Genomic DNA, 12,649 nt, shown 5'->3' with positions numbered 1-12,649 from the left:
GAACCCAGACATTTGAATCCGCCGTGTGTCAGACAAGGCGATGAGGCGGCGGAGCGGAGTTGGGGTTCCGACTCCAGAGGCCGTTCCGAACGTGCGCGCGCGCCGCCTTTCCCCTTGGGGGGATCAGGGTGGTGACATCAGCCCCAGATCCCTACACTATTTTCAAGCTTCTCACATGCCAGGCCATATAGCTGCTGCGGGAGCGTGGTGCATGAAAGCCGCCCAGCTGCCAACCGGCTCCCATCGACTGCAGCAACCTTTACAGTTGACGCCCTTCGTCGCAACGCGGCATCGACGACGGCTCAGGGAAGGGGGGTAGCAGTCAGCAACAGCCATCGTCCCAACAGATCCCCGACGGCGCATCCACCGTGTGCTCCAGAGGTTCGTCTTCTCAACATACCATCCCCCCTGAGCTCGTCCCCCGCAACCACCGTCAACAGCTCAGCTGTCAGAAGCCTTTTTAGATCAGACTTGCGACGAGACAAGTCTGGGTCTCTGCTGGTCGGGGACCCCTACAAGCCAACATTGCCCGGCCATCAAAATAGTGCCTGGTAGTACCGAGGCCAACGCGGGTCACCGTCGCCGCTGTGGAGGTGGCTACACAACGATATGGTACAGCCGTCAAGTGGGACTCCTGGAGTGAGCGAGCTTGACCTCATTGTAGAGATTTCGAGCGTCGCAGAGCATGATGCAGGCGGTAGGGCGGAGTCGGCGCAGATGCGGGGTGAAGTTGTCGCTTGCAGGGGAAGAAGACGGAACAAAGCCTTCTCCTTGCTCTGGCCTTGTTCCCGTCTGGATGATGAACACGGCAGGGTAAGCCACGAGAAATTCAGAGTCGAAAGGGGGCCCTGGCTGACCTGGATAGATACCGCCCGAACATTACAACAGGAGTGTCGAAGTGTATTGCCGGATCGATGGCAGCGAGCGCAGGCGGTTCGCCATTGCCCGGTTCGATACGCAGTGCAGCACCAACCTCGTCTCTGCCCGCTGGCTGCGAGCAAACAATATCGAGCCAAGGAGGTTGGACCGCATACCCGATGGCCCCGAGCGGATCAGCCGGCTTGAGGGCAGCAACGACCTGGTGGGCAGAGTAAGCATGGCTTGGTATGGCGAAGACAGGTCCTACAAGAATCAACAAGTCCATTTGAAACCGAGGACCATCTGGAATGAGTTCCGGGTGGTGGAGCCTGGGGAGGGATTCGACATGATTATTGGCCAGGAGACCATCCAAACAGAAAGGCTCTTCCAGAAGGAATGGTTCTGCTACACGCAGACAACCCAGGGCGGTCATATACCGTGTCGCATCTCTTTGAGCGGTATGCCGTTGCCTGACACCAATACATTGCCATCTGCTGACATGTTCACAGCGCAGGAACGACAGGCAGCAGAGGAGGCTCGCAAGAGGGAGAGGGCCATGCAGGAGGAAGCGAGACGTCAGAGAGAGAGCCAAGCTGCACGCTCAAGTCACCCGAGGCCAGGAAGGCCAGGAAGGCCATGACGAGCTTGATTGTTGTCAGCTGTCAACAGTCCCGGCCATCGGCATCCGTCTCGGTTGTTTTCGATTCCCAGCATTGCCACGTACACTTTCCGCATGCGGATAGGAGCATGTTTCCAGGCATGGACTGCGTCTTCTGTATTATGTTTCCGTTTGGCTTCTCCTGTGATGGGCTCATATGGGGAGGATTGATGTTTTCACGATTTTCATTTTATTGCACGGCAACATTTTGATTTGGGCATGTCCCTTTGTCTCACCCTGCATTGCTGCATTGCACAGAGTTCTGGGCATTCCATTGCATCTTAATTTGGAGCATTACCTTGGAGGCGGCTTCGAGAGCATCATCGAACCCCTTGTCCAGCGGAAGATATAGCTCATCACTGATCCGAACAGCATATTTTTTCACTGCCCACTATAATCCCTTCACCCACAATGCGGTCAGTATCCTTCCTTATGGTCCTTTGCTGCCAACCTGTACGAACACGACTTGAATGGCTGAGAAGGCTGCAGTCACAGCAAAGACCTCGGCTCGCTTGGCCTTTGTGAACACAGCCAGGGAAACGGCCAGCACGACATTGAACGCTCCAATTATACCCAAGCGCGCCCCAAGAGGTTGGACAAAGTAAAGAACGACGATGGAAACGATGGGTAGGGTGGATGCAACGACGCTGGTCACTGTCGCAGTCAGCTTCCGGAGAGTTTCCTCCTTGCACCCCTCTCGGCCCCAAGCTTCCTGAAGCTCTCGAGAGCGAAGCCACTTGAATCGGACAAGGTGGTCGACGGCTTTTTCCGAGACCCAAGTGGATAGTGGATCCCCGTCGGGGCGAGCCAGCAACGTCACCAGGTCTTTCGCGCCTTTGTCGGGTCGCTGAGAGTCCCCCCAGATGCTGGAATCGTCCCCGGTCATCTGCTGCTGGAGGAGGAAGTCCTGGAGCCAACTGAGATCCCTTTTCCCGGGCGGCGGCATGCGAAGGATCTTTTGCTGTCGGATCAGGGCATTGTCTGGAATTGGATCAGTAGAGCAAGGGCAATGCTGCAGGCACATGAATGCTTACTGTACTCCTTAAGCCTATCGCGAATGCCGTTGATCAGCTGCACTTCTCTGCTCGAATCATCGGCAGCGCCCAACCACGACCAGTTCCTGAGCGACCATTTCTGTTCCTGGCTTCCGTAGCAGTTCATGACTTGGATCTCGTTCAGTTCTTTCTCCATCTTTTGGATCTCGGCTTGCATGTACAAGAGGCTTTGCGCATTGAGTTTCCCAAATCGACGGAATACGCCGAGTTCGGGATAGACGCTCATCTCCAACGAGATGGACGGATATCCTTCGGGCAAGGGGTCATTTTGAGAGAAGGCTGCTCTTGAGAGCGTTGACGCTGGAGGAGTGTCCGGCGGCAGCTCCGGCATGGCATCTCCGCCTTGTCCGACCGCAGTTCCCTGGCCAACGGATGCAGTGTTCGTTTGGTCAATGGGCATGATGGAATGAATGGCGCTGGCCACTTTTTCAGATGAGCTCTTGAAGAAGGGGGTTTGGATTGTAGCTGCCACCATGACCAGGTCGGCGATTTAAGCCATGCGGCTTCTCACAGCCTCGCTTTCTCTAGGCTATGCTCACCCGCATGTAGGGCAGACAAGGCGCACTTCTTGCAGGTTGCATCGGAGACCAGTCGCAGATGTCGAGATACCACGCCTTTGTGTAGCATTTCTTCGGAAAAGAGCGGATCGCAACTGGTCGAGAGCTCAAACGTATGCTTTGCGGCATCGATGGTAGGCCTTTGGCCACCATTCGATCGTTTGTGGGCAAGTGTGGCAGAGTAGGTGTGAAGGAAAGTCGCCGCTACTAGCTTGTAGCAGATTGTTTGCAACCCTTGGCCGACTTTGTCCAAACCAAACGTATTCTATGAGAAAGTGGCAAGCGGGGCACCCCCGCTTCTGCAGCGAGCCCGGCCAATATGCCTTGCCTTCGCCTCGGGCGCAAAGCCCTTACTTATTGCGCAGCCGTAAGCACCACATGATATGACATGTCGGCTGCCGCCCTTCTGCACCCTCTTTCTATCACCCTTCTGCGCTCTCCCTCGTCTGGTAGTCTTCTTACTCGACCGGCTCTTCTCACACATGCTTCTATGTTTTGGCTTCTCCATACTGTGCACTAATTCGCCCTTCCGCGCGGTTTCGGACGGGCTGCATCAAGTCTGACACGTCATGAAGGCCTTTAGTCCGACACGGTGCTGATAGGCTTATGCAGTTGCTACGTCCACGACCATGATTGGTTCCCTGTTTTTTTTTTTTTTTCAGACGCTTACAGTACTCTGTATCATGCATGCTACGATCCCTGTTTCAACGTTCCGAGGTAGACTGCAGTTCAGAGGGAGCTTTGATTGGACGGTAGATATGATGACTGCAGTTCAAAGAGAGCTTTGATTGGACGGTTGGGATTCAGCTGTGCTTGGTTTTCGTGCCAACTGTTGGAACCTGCACAGGCTTAAGAGAGTGGCCGTTTCCAATTTTTCCCGCAACAGCCACTTTTTCCCACAAAGCCTTCTTTTCCCAACAGCCACTTTCCCCACAACAGCCGCTTTTTCCCACAGGTGCGGCCTTTTCCCACAGGTGCGAAACTTTTATTTCCCATATGCGAAGCCTTGAGGCGGAGTCACACACTTGGCATTCCGAATCCCATAGCACCTCCCTCGCCCCACCAGCCTTTTCCCGCATCCCTAAGGCGGAATTATACACTTGGCATTTCGGATTCTACAGCGCCTTCCTTGCCCCCTCGGCCTTTTCTCACATCTTTAAGGCGGAATTACACACTTAGTATTCTAAATTTTATAGTACCTCCCTCGCCCCCCCCGGCCTATACCTCACCTAGTGCTATTTGACAATCCCGATTTTAGTCTACAAAAGATGCACAAGTGCTGGGGGGTTTTACACAGAAGAAGGCTCTCGAAGAAGGTATGTCTTTCCCACACTCAGGCCAGCCTGCGCATTTTGTTCAACATTTGGCCAACCTCCAAAAGACATGTTGCGCCTTCCGGCCATATGAGCTACCGAGCTTCAAGTATCTCACGCAATACAGAGCGCGTCGTGGCCAATAAAATCTCGATCATCACCCAAACCCGTCCCGGTAACCGTTTTCGTCCCAAACGCCCAAACCCACTCGACAACAAAGAACATACGATTCGCACATCTGTCGATAGTGGAGGTCGAAGATGGCATCAACCTCGCTTCGCAGGCTTTGCTTGCAAGACTTGGGCTTGAGGTGTATGGCGAGGAACACGGCCCGGAGGAAGTGTATTTTCAGGGATGGAAGATCTACACCAGAGGGTTCATTGTCTTCGAGTGGGCGCCTGAGAGCGCCACACGAACGTATTTCACAAGGTTCGAGGTTGTCGAGGGAGCGAACTTCCCCTACGATGCCACCATCGGTGAAAGAACCGTCAGTGCCTGCGGCCTCGCCGGTTCATTACAAACGTGCAGAGAGGTAAATCACTCTTCGCCAAAAGAGCCTTATTCTGAATTTGACATTGACTCTTCATTAGAAGAACGACTCTCGAATGAAGGGTGGTGTGCCTGCAAACCTAGTCTGTTGAGAGAAGAGTGAAGGAGGGAACAAGATATTGGACCGGAAGCGGTCGCATACAAAGAGGCTCCGTGTAGGAGTAACTCAACAATATCATCATCAGCATAGTCGTTTTGTACAAAAGAACGTGTTGGTCTCTATACATGCTCTTCAGGTATACTCAAACTTCCGGTAGTCAGTGTGCACTATTCCGTGAACATGTTGCCCATCACATTTAAGACTACATAAAGAGGTACAAATTAGGACGAAGCCTTAAACTCACACATTAATTCAGACGGCGTGTCTAAGGATAAATTTAAAAGGTGTTTCTTTGTTTTGTTTTTTTGGCGAAAACAAGGCGCAATCTTACAAGGCTTCCACCTTCCAACACCCCCATCTCTTATTCCCGCATGGCTTTCATTCTTCCCACATGGCTTCCACTTTTCCCGCATGGCTTCCGTTTTTCCCTCAGTAGGTACCGATGGGTTCCTGTTCGTTTATCCAAAGTTTGCGCTCTATTGGTAGATCGACCTACGAATGAGCAGCTACCACGTTGGAATGGCGCAAAGCCAAGGACCAATGAGCCTGCCCACTGCATGTGCAGACACCTTATAGGAAAGGCAGCGTGGCAGAGAAAACAGCGGAACGACACATCACATGAACAGCAGCCAGCCACGTCCACAATGGCACTCCGGTCAGCAGCCTTTCCGGACTCTATCCCGCCCGGAGTGACGCATGGCCGGTGAGATGCATGGCGAACTGTCCTTCGCCATACTTCCTTGCCGCCCGACGGCTGGTGGAGCAGCCAATTGGAGAGGTCCACCGGTGGCACAGATCTGATGTCAACTCATTGTCCGGACGTTTCTGTCACGCTGCAGGACGTGCTCGCGAAGGGGCATGTTGAATGGATACCGGCATCGAAGCACCGGTCTGGACATATTATTGTTGTTGTTTCTCCATCTTCTCGTAGACAAATGAGGCTGTGTATGCGCGAAAGCCTTCGGAAAAGCTTTGGAAAAATCCCCTCCCTTGTTCATTTCTGCATATTTTCATGTTCGAATAAGTGATACTCCCGTTCTTCCCGTGTACTCTGACCGCCTCATCTCTCCAAAGCAGCACCTTCACTGAGACAAGATCTCACACCCTAACAGCGAAATGGTATCGTGAAGCAAAAAGCAATGGAAGACTGTATCCAAAGCAAAGAAGGAGAAAAAAAAAAGAAGTGGACTCTCGGCACTCCGTTCCTCACCACCATCACTCCTTGGCCTTTCCCCTTTCATAACTGATATCCAATTGCCACAAGGAATCAAAAAACCCTAGCTTCCTCGAATGCTGCGGCTTCGACGGCCCAGCAGTTGTCGTCGCCCCGCCGTCCCTCGCCCCTGGAGCAGCTGCGGATGAAGAAGAGCCGGCAGTGGCCGCAGCATCACCACCGCCCCTCGCAGCGGCGGCCGCCGCGAGAGCCGAGGCAGCCTTGCTGGCCGATGACGCCGGCCTGTATGCAACGACGCTTTCGCTGCTCTGGCCTTCGGGCGGGCTGAATGCGACAGGGGAAGAGAGCGACGCCCTTGCGACGTGATGATGATGATGATGATGATGATTATTGTTCGGGAAAGCCTGTATAGTCGGCGATCGAAGAATTGCAAATGTCAGCAGACGAAGAAGGATGGATAAGCAAAAAAACAATAGCACGAAGGGGCGAGGAAAAACAGAAGATGGCGGGTGCTGATATACCATTTCTGCTTTTTTCTTTCCTCTATTCCCCCAATCTCTATGACTGGACGGGTGCTCTGACCTCTTCGCCCGTTGATCCTCCGACAGCCTCGCCACTGTTCTGCTGGTCTAGTCCGGAGAGGCCCGCCGTAGGCCTGCCACTGTTGCCACTGTTGTTGTTGTTGCCGACCGTCACGCTGCGCTTACTCCCCGCGCTGCTGCGACGGCTATCCAGGCTCTTGTTCAGCGTCTTGCTCGCGTCGTTTCCAATCAGGCTCTTCTTCATGCGGATGCTGCCCCTCGCGTCCACCTTGGTACTGTCGACTGTGCTCTTGCCGAGGCCTGGTGTAAGTGGTGCGCCGACCTTCTCCTCCGCGGCCTCGACCAGGTGCCAACGCAGACCATCAGACAGCTCGAACGGATTGTCGTCTTCGTATGAGATACCGCTGCGTTCGCTGGTGATGGAGCGGCCATCGCTACCGCGGGTGCCATCCATCGACTTCGAGAGATCGACGACACGCTCCTCGACCTTCGTGATGCGCGCTACAAGCCACTCTTTGCTGTGCAGGCGGTGCGACTCTTGTTCGCGAAGGAAGTAGTGCGGCGCACCGACATTGAATGCTGCCCACGGACGAGTGGCTTGGTTGCGAGTGGGAAGGAAGAGAGCGAGGTCTCCCTCTTTGAAACCGCGGATGGCAATCTTCTCGTGCGCTTCACTCTGATACCTGTGAGATTTGTCGCGGTAAGTGCGAGCTTCACGCTGCCACTTGCGTGCGGTATGCTCCATGTCCCTCATCCGCTTCGTGATGGCTTCGCTGAAAGTGTCGATGTCGAAGCGCTTGACGGCAGCCATGAACTCTATGAACCTGAATTCTTCGGCACCAGGGTTTTCCTGCTCCGTCCATTTGAGGGCTTCCAGGATTTGAGAGCTCTCAAGCGGTTTCCGTGATGACGGCGGAGACGACACGCTGCGGTTCATTGCCACAGAGGCGTCTCCAGGGAGAACGGAACTCTGTCCCGCGACCTTTGAAGCACGCTGGATCACCATCTGATTGTCTTGGTGCGTGACGGCAAATCCAAGCGTTTCCAAGAGCCTGTGCAACCGATCATTGTTTGCAAGCAGCCTCTCGGAAATATCCCTGGCGCGCTTCGCCTGCTGTTCAGATCTGGATTCGCCGTTGGTCGAGTTGGCTTGGAGCGCGTTGTACTTCTCGTGTAATTCGGCCAGAGACTTTTCGAGGGTTGTGACATGGGCCTTTGCTCCTGCAAGTTCCGTAGAAAGGCGCTCAACTTTGGCTTCCTCTTCCGTGACGCGTTGACGCAAGGCGTCAGCTCCTGTCTCGCCCTCGGCGAACTTCAGTCGCAGGTCTTCTAGATGCCCATGTCCATCCTTTAGCTCTTCAGACAAAGCCTTGACCTTGGCGCTCTCGGCCGCAAGCTCTTCGCTCTTCTCCGCAATCTCCGCTTCATGTGTTCTGATCTGAGCTTCAAACTCGTTCCGCTGCTTCGCAGCAGCAGTGGTGAGAGCCTCGTTCTCCGACTTGGCCTTATCCACAGCTTCAGCAAGCTCGCGAGCGTAGTCCTTAGATCTCTGTGCAAGCCTCTCGAGCTCCGAAGCCAACAGGGTGCTGTTTTCCGGGAGGGACTCGTCCTTGGCTAGTGAGGAGAACGCGGTCTGTAAGGTAATCCTTCGCTCAGACTGAGTAGCCTCAGCCTCTTGGATGGCGTGTTCAGCAGCATCAGCTCGTTCCTTTTCTCGTTGCACTTCCTCATCCGCATCCCTGCGTACTTGGTCGAGTTCGGCCTCCAGCGCCTGTCTTCTCTCGTCATAGCCCGCCCTCTCGTTGTCACGGCTGCCCAGGTTCCTATCGAGCTCTTCTTCGAGTTCTTCGTTTCTGTAACGGAGCTTCTTGATTTCGTCTTCAAGGGATCGGCGTTCGTCGGACCAGTCCTTCTGCATCGATTCCATATTCTCCATGAGGTCCTTGTTCGTAGACCTACGTTCCTCGACGTGTTTCTGAAGGTCGTCGACAGCATTAGCGCGTGCCGAGTGTTCTTTCTCAAGGTTGGTCCTAGCCTCCTTCTCCGCCCTGAGGTCGTTCTCAAGCTGTACGATACGCTGGGCCAGGGCCTTTTCCTCGGCACTTTTGTTGGAAGAATACCTCCGGGATGTGACGGACGAGTTGTCCTGCAGCCGTGGGGAAGCAACGGGCGGATATTGCTCCGTAGGGGTATCAGGCAGCTGGGAGGTCGGCGGGGCAACTCCACTTCCGATGGACAGACGGCTGATGTGGCTTTGACGGTGAAGCAGATCCTCAAGTTTGCGAACCCTGCTCTTGGAACTCTTCAGCTCTTCGTCCAGCTTGGACATTGACTCTTTAAGGACGCGTGTCTCGTCTTCTCCACGCAGGAGAAGTGAACCCTTGCCAAGCCCATCATGCACGCTTCCTGTCTTGAAGCCCTTCGCATGCTTGATCTGTTGTCGAGTCGGGCGATCGATATCCTTGAATGCCTGAGCGAGTAGGTCCATGCTGTCCTCGAGTCCGCCGATGCTGTTCAGAAGATTCAGATAATCTTGGAAGTCCTGGCGCGTCACTGGAGGCCAACCGACATCCTGGCCCGTGACGTTGATGTCAATTCCTACAGCGTTGTCGTGAGCGGCTTCTAGATTAATGACGTCGCCGTTGCTTTTCAGCCACCTCTTCCTTCTTTTCTCTTCTTCTTCCCGATAGCCAGCTATCTCCTCTGCCAAGGAGGACGAGTCTCTTTTCAGCTTCTCCGCCCATTCTTGCCTTCGCACAGCTTCGATCAGGAGAACGCCGTAGATATACGGCATCTTGGAAATGACCGATAAGGCCTCAAGCGCATCTTGGCTCTCGGGAGCGATCTCGATCGAGGCGATTGAAGCATTAGCACCGGCGAGAGTTGATTCTATCCCAGCGATCGTCTGTAGATGTTCAACAGCGAGCCGAACCGCCGAATTCTTCCGCTCCACAGAGTGCTTGAGCAAATCACTCATCTCGGCGCTGTAGTCTCTGAGAGATGGAAGGTAATTGCGGGTGTGAAGTAACGCCATTTTTGAGGCCTGTGCAATCGCCTTGGGTGGGAGGCTGAGAACATGGCCGTAGTCCGAATCAACCTTCTTGACCAGAACGTCGATCTCATCAAACAAGCGCATCGGCTCGTCATGGTAGTTGTACGAGGAATGCATCTGGCTCTGGTCCACAGCGTTCTGCAGCTCGTTGTACTCGGCCCTAATCTTGTCGAGCTGGCCATCCATGTCCACGATGCGACCCTCCAGCTCATCCAGAACCGTGTTGCTGACCGACGCTGCCTTCCGGGCCTTGTCCGCGTTCACAAAAGTATCCAATGTGGTCCGGGCGTCACTGTTCTTCCTGGATGGCTTGCGCGGGGTGTCGTCGCCGAGGGAGGAGATGAAGCGGCGGAACTGCTGGATGGCGGGAATGGAGCTGAGGCGGGCGAGATCGGCCTCCCACGACTGCACGCACTCGTCCTGCTCCTTGGCGACGGCGTCGAACCAGGCGCGCGCCTCCAGCTGCTTCTGCTCCAGGCTCCGGATATGCGTCTCGTGGTTACTGGTTGCGACGCGCACGCCGCGCTCGACGACGGCCTGTTCGCCAACGCACTCGGCGGCGGCCTGAGCCATGGAGCGGCATTGCTCGCGCAGGTCCACCGCCCAGTCGCGACGCGCCTTGAACAGGTTCTGCCATGATGCGATGTCGTTCTGGTTGGAGAGGGTGTCGGGCGGCTTCGCCGGCTGGAAGTCCTGAGGAAGCGCTTCAGGTGGAACGAGGTGGTCGAGATTCTCGGGGGCCGGGAGAGCGAAGAGGTCGCGGTCGTACAGGAAAATCTCCTTCTGCTTCAGGTTACCTTTCGGCGCTTGCCAGAGGGGAGTGGGGTGCAGCTTACCTCGGTCAGGAGAGTCTGCAACTTGACGTGCTTGCCGCGCGGGGTGAGCAGGATCTGGTCCTGGGGCGGAACCTTGGTCGCATTGTTAAGCCAGGCCTTGAGGGCGTCCAAGGAGCTGAAGACGACGGGATCGGCGTCGAGCCGCTTGCCCGAATGGGCGACAAAGACTGACAGCGACATGCGCCTGTCGCCGGCGGTCTATGCGGGTGGTGGAGGGGAGAGGTGAGGTTGTCGCGACATGCTCTCGGGCGAGCACGGCGGTAGGCGGTGATGATGATGATGGTCCGGTCGTGCGCAGCTCAAATGACCAGTGGAGCCCTAGCTCCAGCCACACACACACTTGTAAGGCAGCGCCGGAAGATGCCAACCCTGCCCGACCGGAAAAGTACAGCTCAACGCGCTACGGCAGGCTACGGCTGGAGCCTGCAGTGGGCGTCCTCCAGCTGGCTCACCGCAAACCAGCGATTTTGGCGTTGGGCAGGGTTGTGTGTGTCAAGGGCGGTGGACTAGCGGCAACGAAATCCCACGGGCGGCGGGAGCCAGTGTGGCCGTGCGGCGCGGGAGCCTGAGAGCCTGAGAGCCTGGGTGCCTGGGTGCCTGGGAGCCTGGGTGCCTTGATTCGCGGCGCGTCTTCCGAGACAACACCAACACGCGCCCTCGGTTCCTCGACGCCCATGTCACGCGTGGCTATCGATGATCATGGATGACGGCGGGAATCACGCGCCACTAGCGCCAGCCTCACAAGAGCCCGATGACGAGACCTTGGATGCATTAGCTGCCGACGCCGCTGCCGTGGTTCTCAGCGACAGAGAGAAGCTCGTGCTGCAGCTCTACCATCAAGTGCGCGAACTCGAGCTGGAGTCCAGCCTGCTTCAGGCCCAGCAGAATGGTACCATTAGCCCTGTTCCACGTCTTCCGCCAGCTGTCCGTGTAAGCCGCTTCCAAACCGGGAACTTCTTCTGTCTTTGCTGGCAAACACGGACAGCTGTCACTCCCTCAAACCCAACGTCAAAGAATCCCAAACAATACCTGCTGCACTAAATCTTACTGCTACGTCACACTAACCCCAAGACAGACACCACGTCGGCCCCGTCGGACGAGCACCTTTCAGATGACGAAGTCGCCCAGCAGCTGATCGCCGCCGAGCGTGCAGCCATGGAGGCACGCGCATCGTACATGATCCGCAACAAAATCACCGACCAAGTCCTCACCATGGATCCCGTAATCAAGGCCGTGCACGGCGGCTCGACTACCTCCTTCGAAGAAAGGTAGCAGAAGACCCCCTCCATTCCATCCCTAACCTAAAAAAAAACAAGACAAGAAAAGAAAAGAAAAGAAAATAAACGCAACACAACCACCAAGACCAAAAACAGCCACCACTAACAACACCAACAAAAAACCAGACGCCTCGCCCCCCTCCTCACCCCCCGCGACGCCCTCTCCATGCACCTCTCGCACCAAACCCACGCCCTCACCACCACCGCCACCGCCCTCGCCACCGCCGCCAAAGCCCTCTCCGCCGCCAACGCCAAAAACGCCGCCCTGGCCGCCACCCTCCTCTCCCTGACCGCCGATCACCACCACCATCCTTCTTCTTCTTCATCCGCCGTCGGTGCTGACGGCCTCGGCCTCGACCCCGACCTCGACCCCAAGCTCCGCGACCAGCTGCTCGAAGCGGAGCGCGACGCCGCGCGCGCGCGCCGCCGGTGGCGCGGCGTCAAGGGGGTCGTGGCCGGCGTGGTCGCGGGCAGCGGGGTGGACTGGGCGGCCGACGAGGGGTTGCGGGGGCTGGTGCTCGAGGAGGACGAGGACGAGGACGAGGACGAGTTGGTGTTTGATGAGGGGGAGGCGATGGCGGAGTGATGATTTTTTTCTGCTCTTGATATTTTTTTTCCATGGGGGAGGAGGGGGAGGGGAGGGGAGGGGGGGAGGGAGTTTAGCGACGGTCAAAGTCA

The 12,649-nt window shown here is 55.9% G+C and overlaps 4 protein-coding genes across 4 annotated transcripts; 2 read left to right on the top strand and 2 right to left on the bottom strand.

Annotated features, from left to right (window-relative positions):
- Nucleotides 1-609: 609 nt before the first annotated feature.
- On the top strand, nt 610-1,498 carry BKCO1_200058 (uncharacterized protein; the record flags this gene model as incomplete). Its single annotated transcript, XM_020272561.1, has 3 exons — nt 610-813; nt 866-1,316; nt 1,368-1,498. 3 exons carry the CDS (start codon nt 610-612, stop codon nt 1,496-1,498), a joined length of 786 nt encoding a protein of 261 aa, XP_020134971.1.
- Nucleotides 1,499-1,946: 448 nt separating this feature from the next.
- BKCO1_200057 (uncharacterized protein) lies at nt 1,947-2,971 on the bottom strand (the record flags this gene model as incomplete). Its single annotated transcript, XM_020272560.1, has 2 exons — nt 1,947-2,497; nt 2,551-2,971. The coding sequence occupies 2 exons, from the start codon at nt 2,969-2,971 to the stop codon at nt 1,947-1,949; spliced, it is 972 nt and encodes a 323-aa protein (XP_020134976.1).
- A 3,851-nt stretch (nt 2,972-6,822) lies between these two features.
- On the bottom strand, nt 6,823-10,874 carry BKCO1_200056 (autophagy-related protein 11; the record flags this gene model as incomplete). The annotated part of the gene is made up of 2 exons (XM_020272559.1): nt 6,823-10,641; nt 10,695-10,874. 2 exons carry the CDS (start codon nt 10,872-10,874, stop codon nt 6,823-6,825), a joined length of 3,999 nt encoding a protein of 1,332 aa, XP_020134977.1.
- A 519-nt stretch (nt 10,875-11,393) lies between these two features.
- Nucleotides 11,394-12,557, top strand: BKCO1_200055 (uncharacterized protein; the record flags this gene model as incomplete). Its single annotated transcript, XM_020272558.1, has 3 exons — nt 11,394-11,583; nt 11,770-11,962; nt 12,098-12,557. 3 exons carry the CDS (start codon nt 11,394-11,396, stop codon nt 12,555-12,557), a joined length of 843 nt encoding a protein of 280 aa, XP_020134978.1.
- Nucleotides 12,558-12,649: the final 92 nt, after the last annotated feature.

Source organism: Diplodia corticola, assembly GCF_001883845.1.
Source record: "Diplodia corticola strain CBS 112549 chromosome Unknown scaffold2, whole genome shotgun sequence".
NCBI lineage: Eukaryota > Fungi > Ascomycota > Dothideomycetes > Botryosphaeriales > Botryosphaeriaceae > Diplodia > Diplodia corticola.
This window is presented reverse-complemented; position numbering and strand designations above follow the sequence as displayed.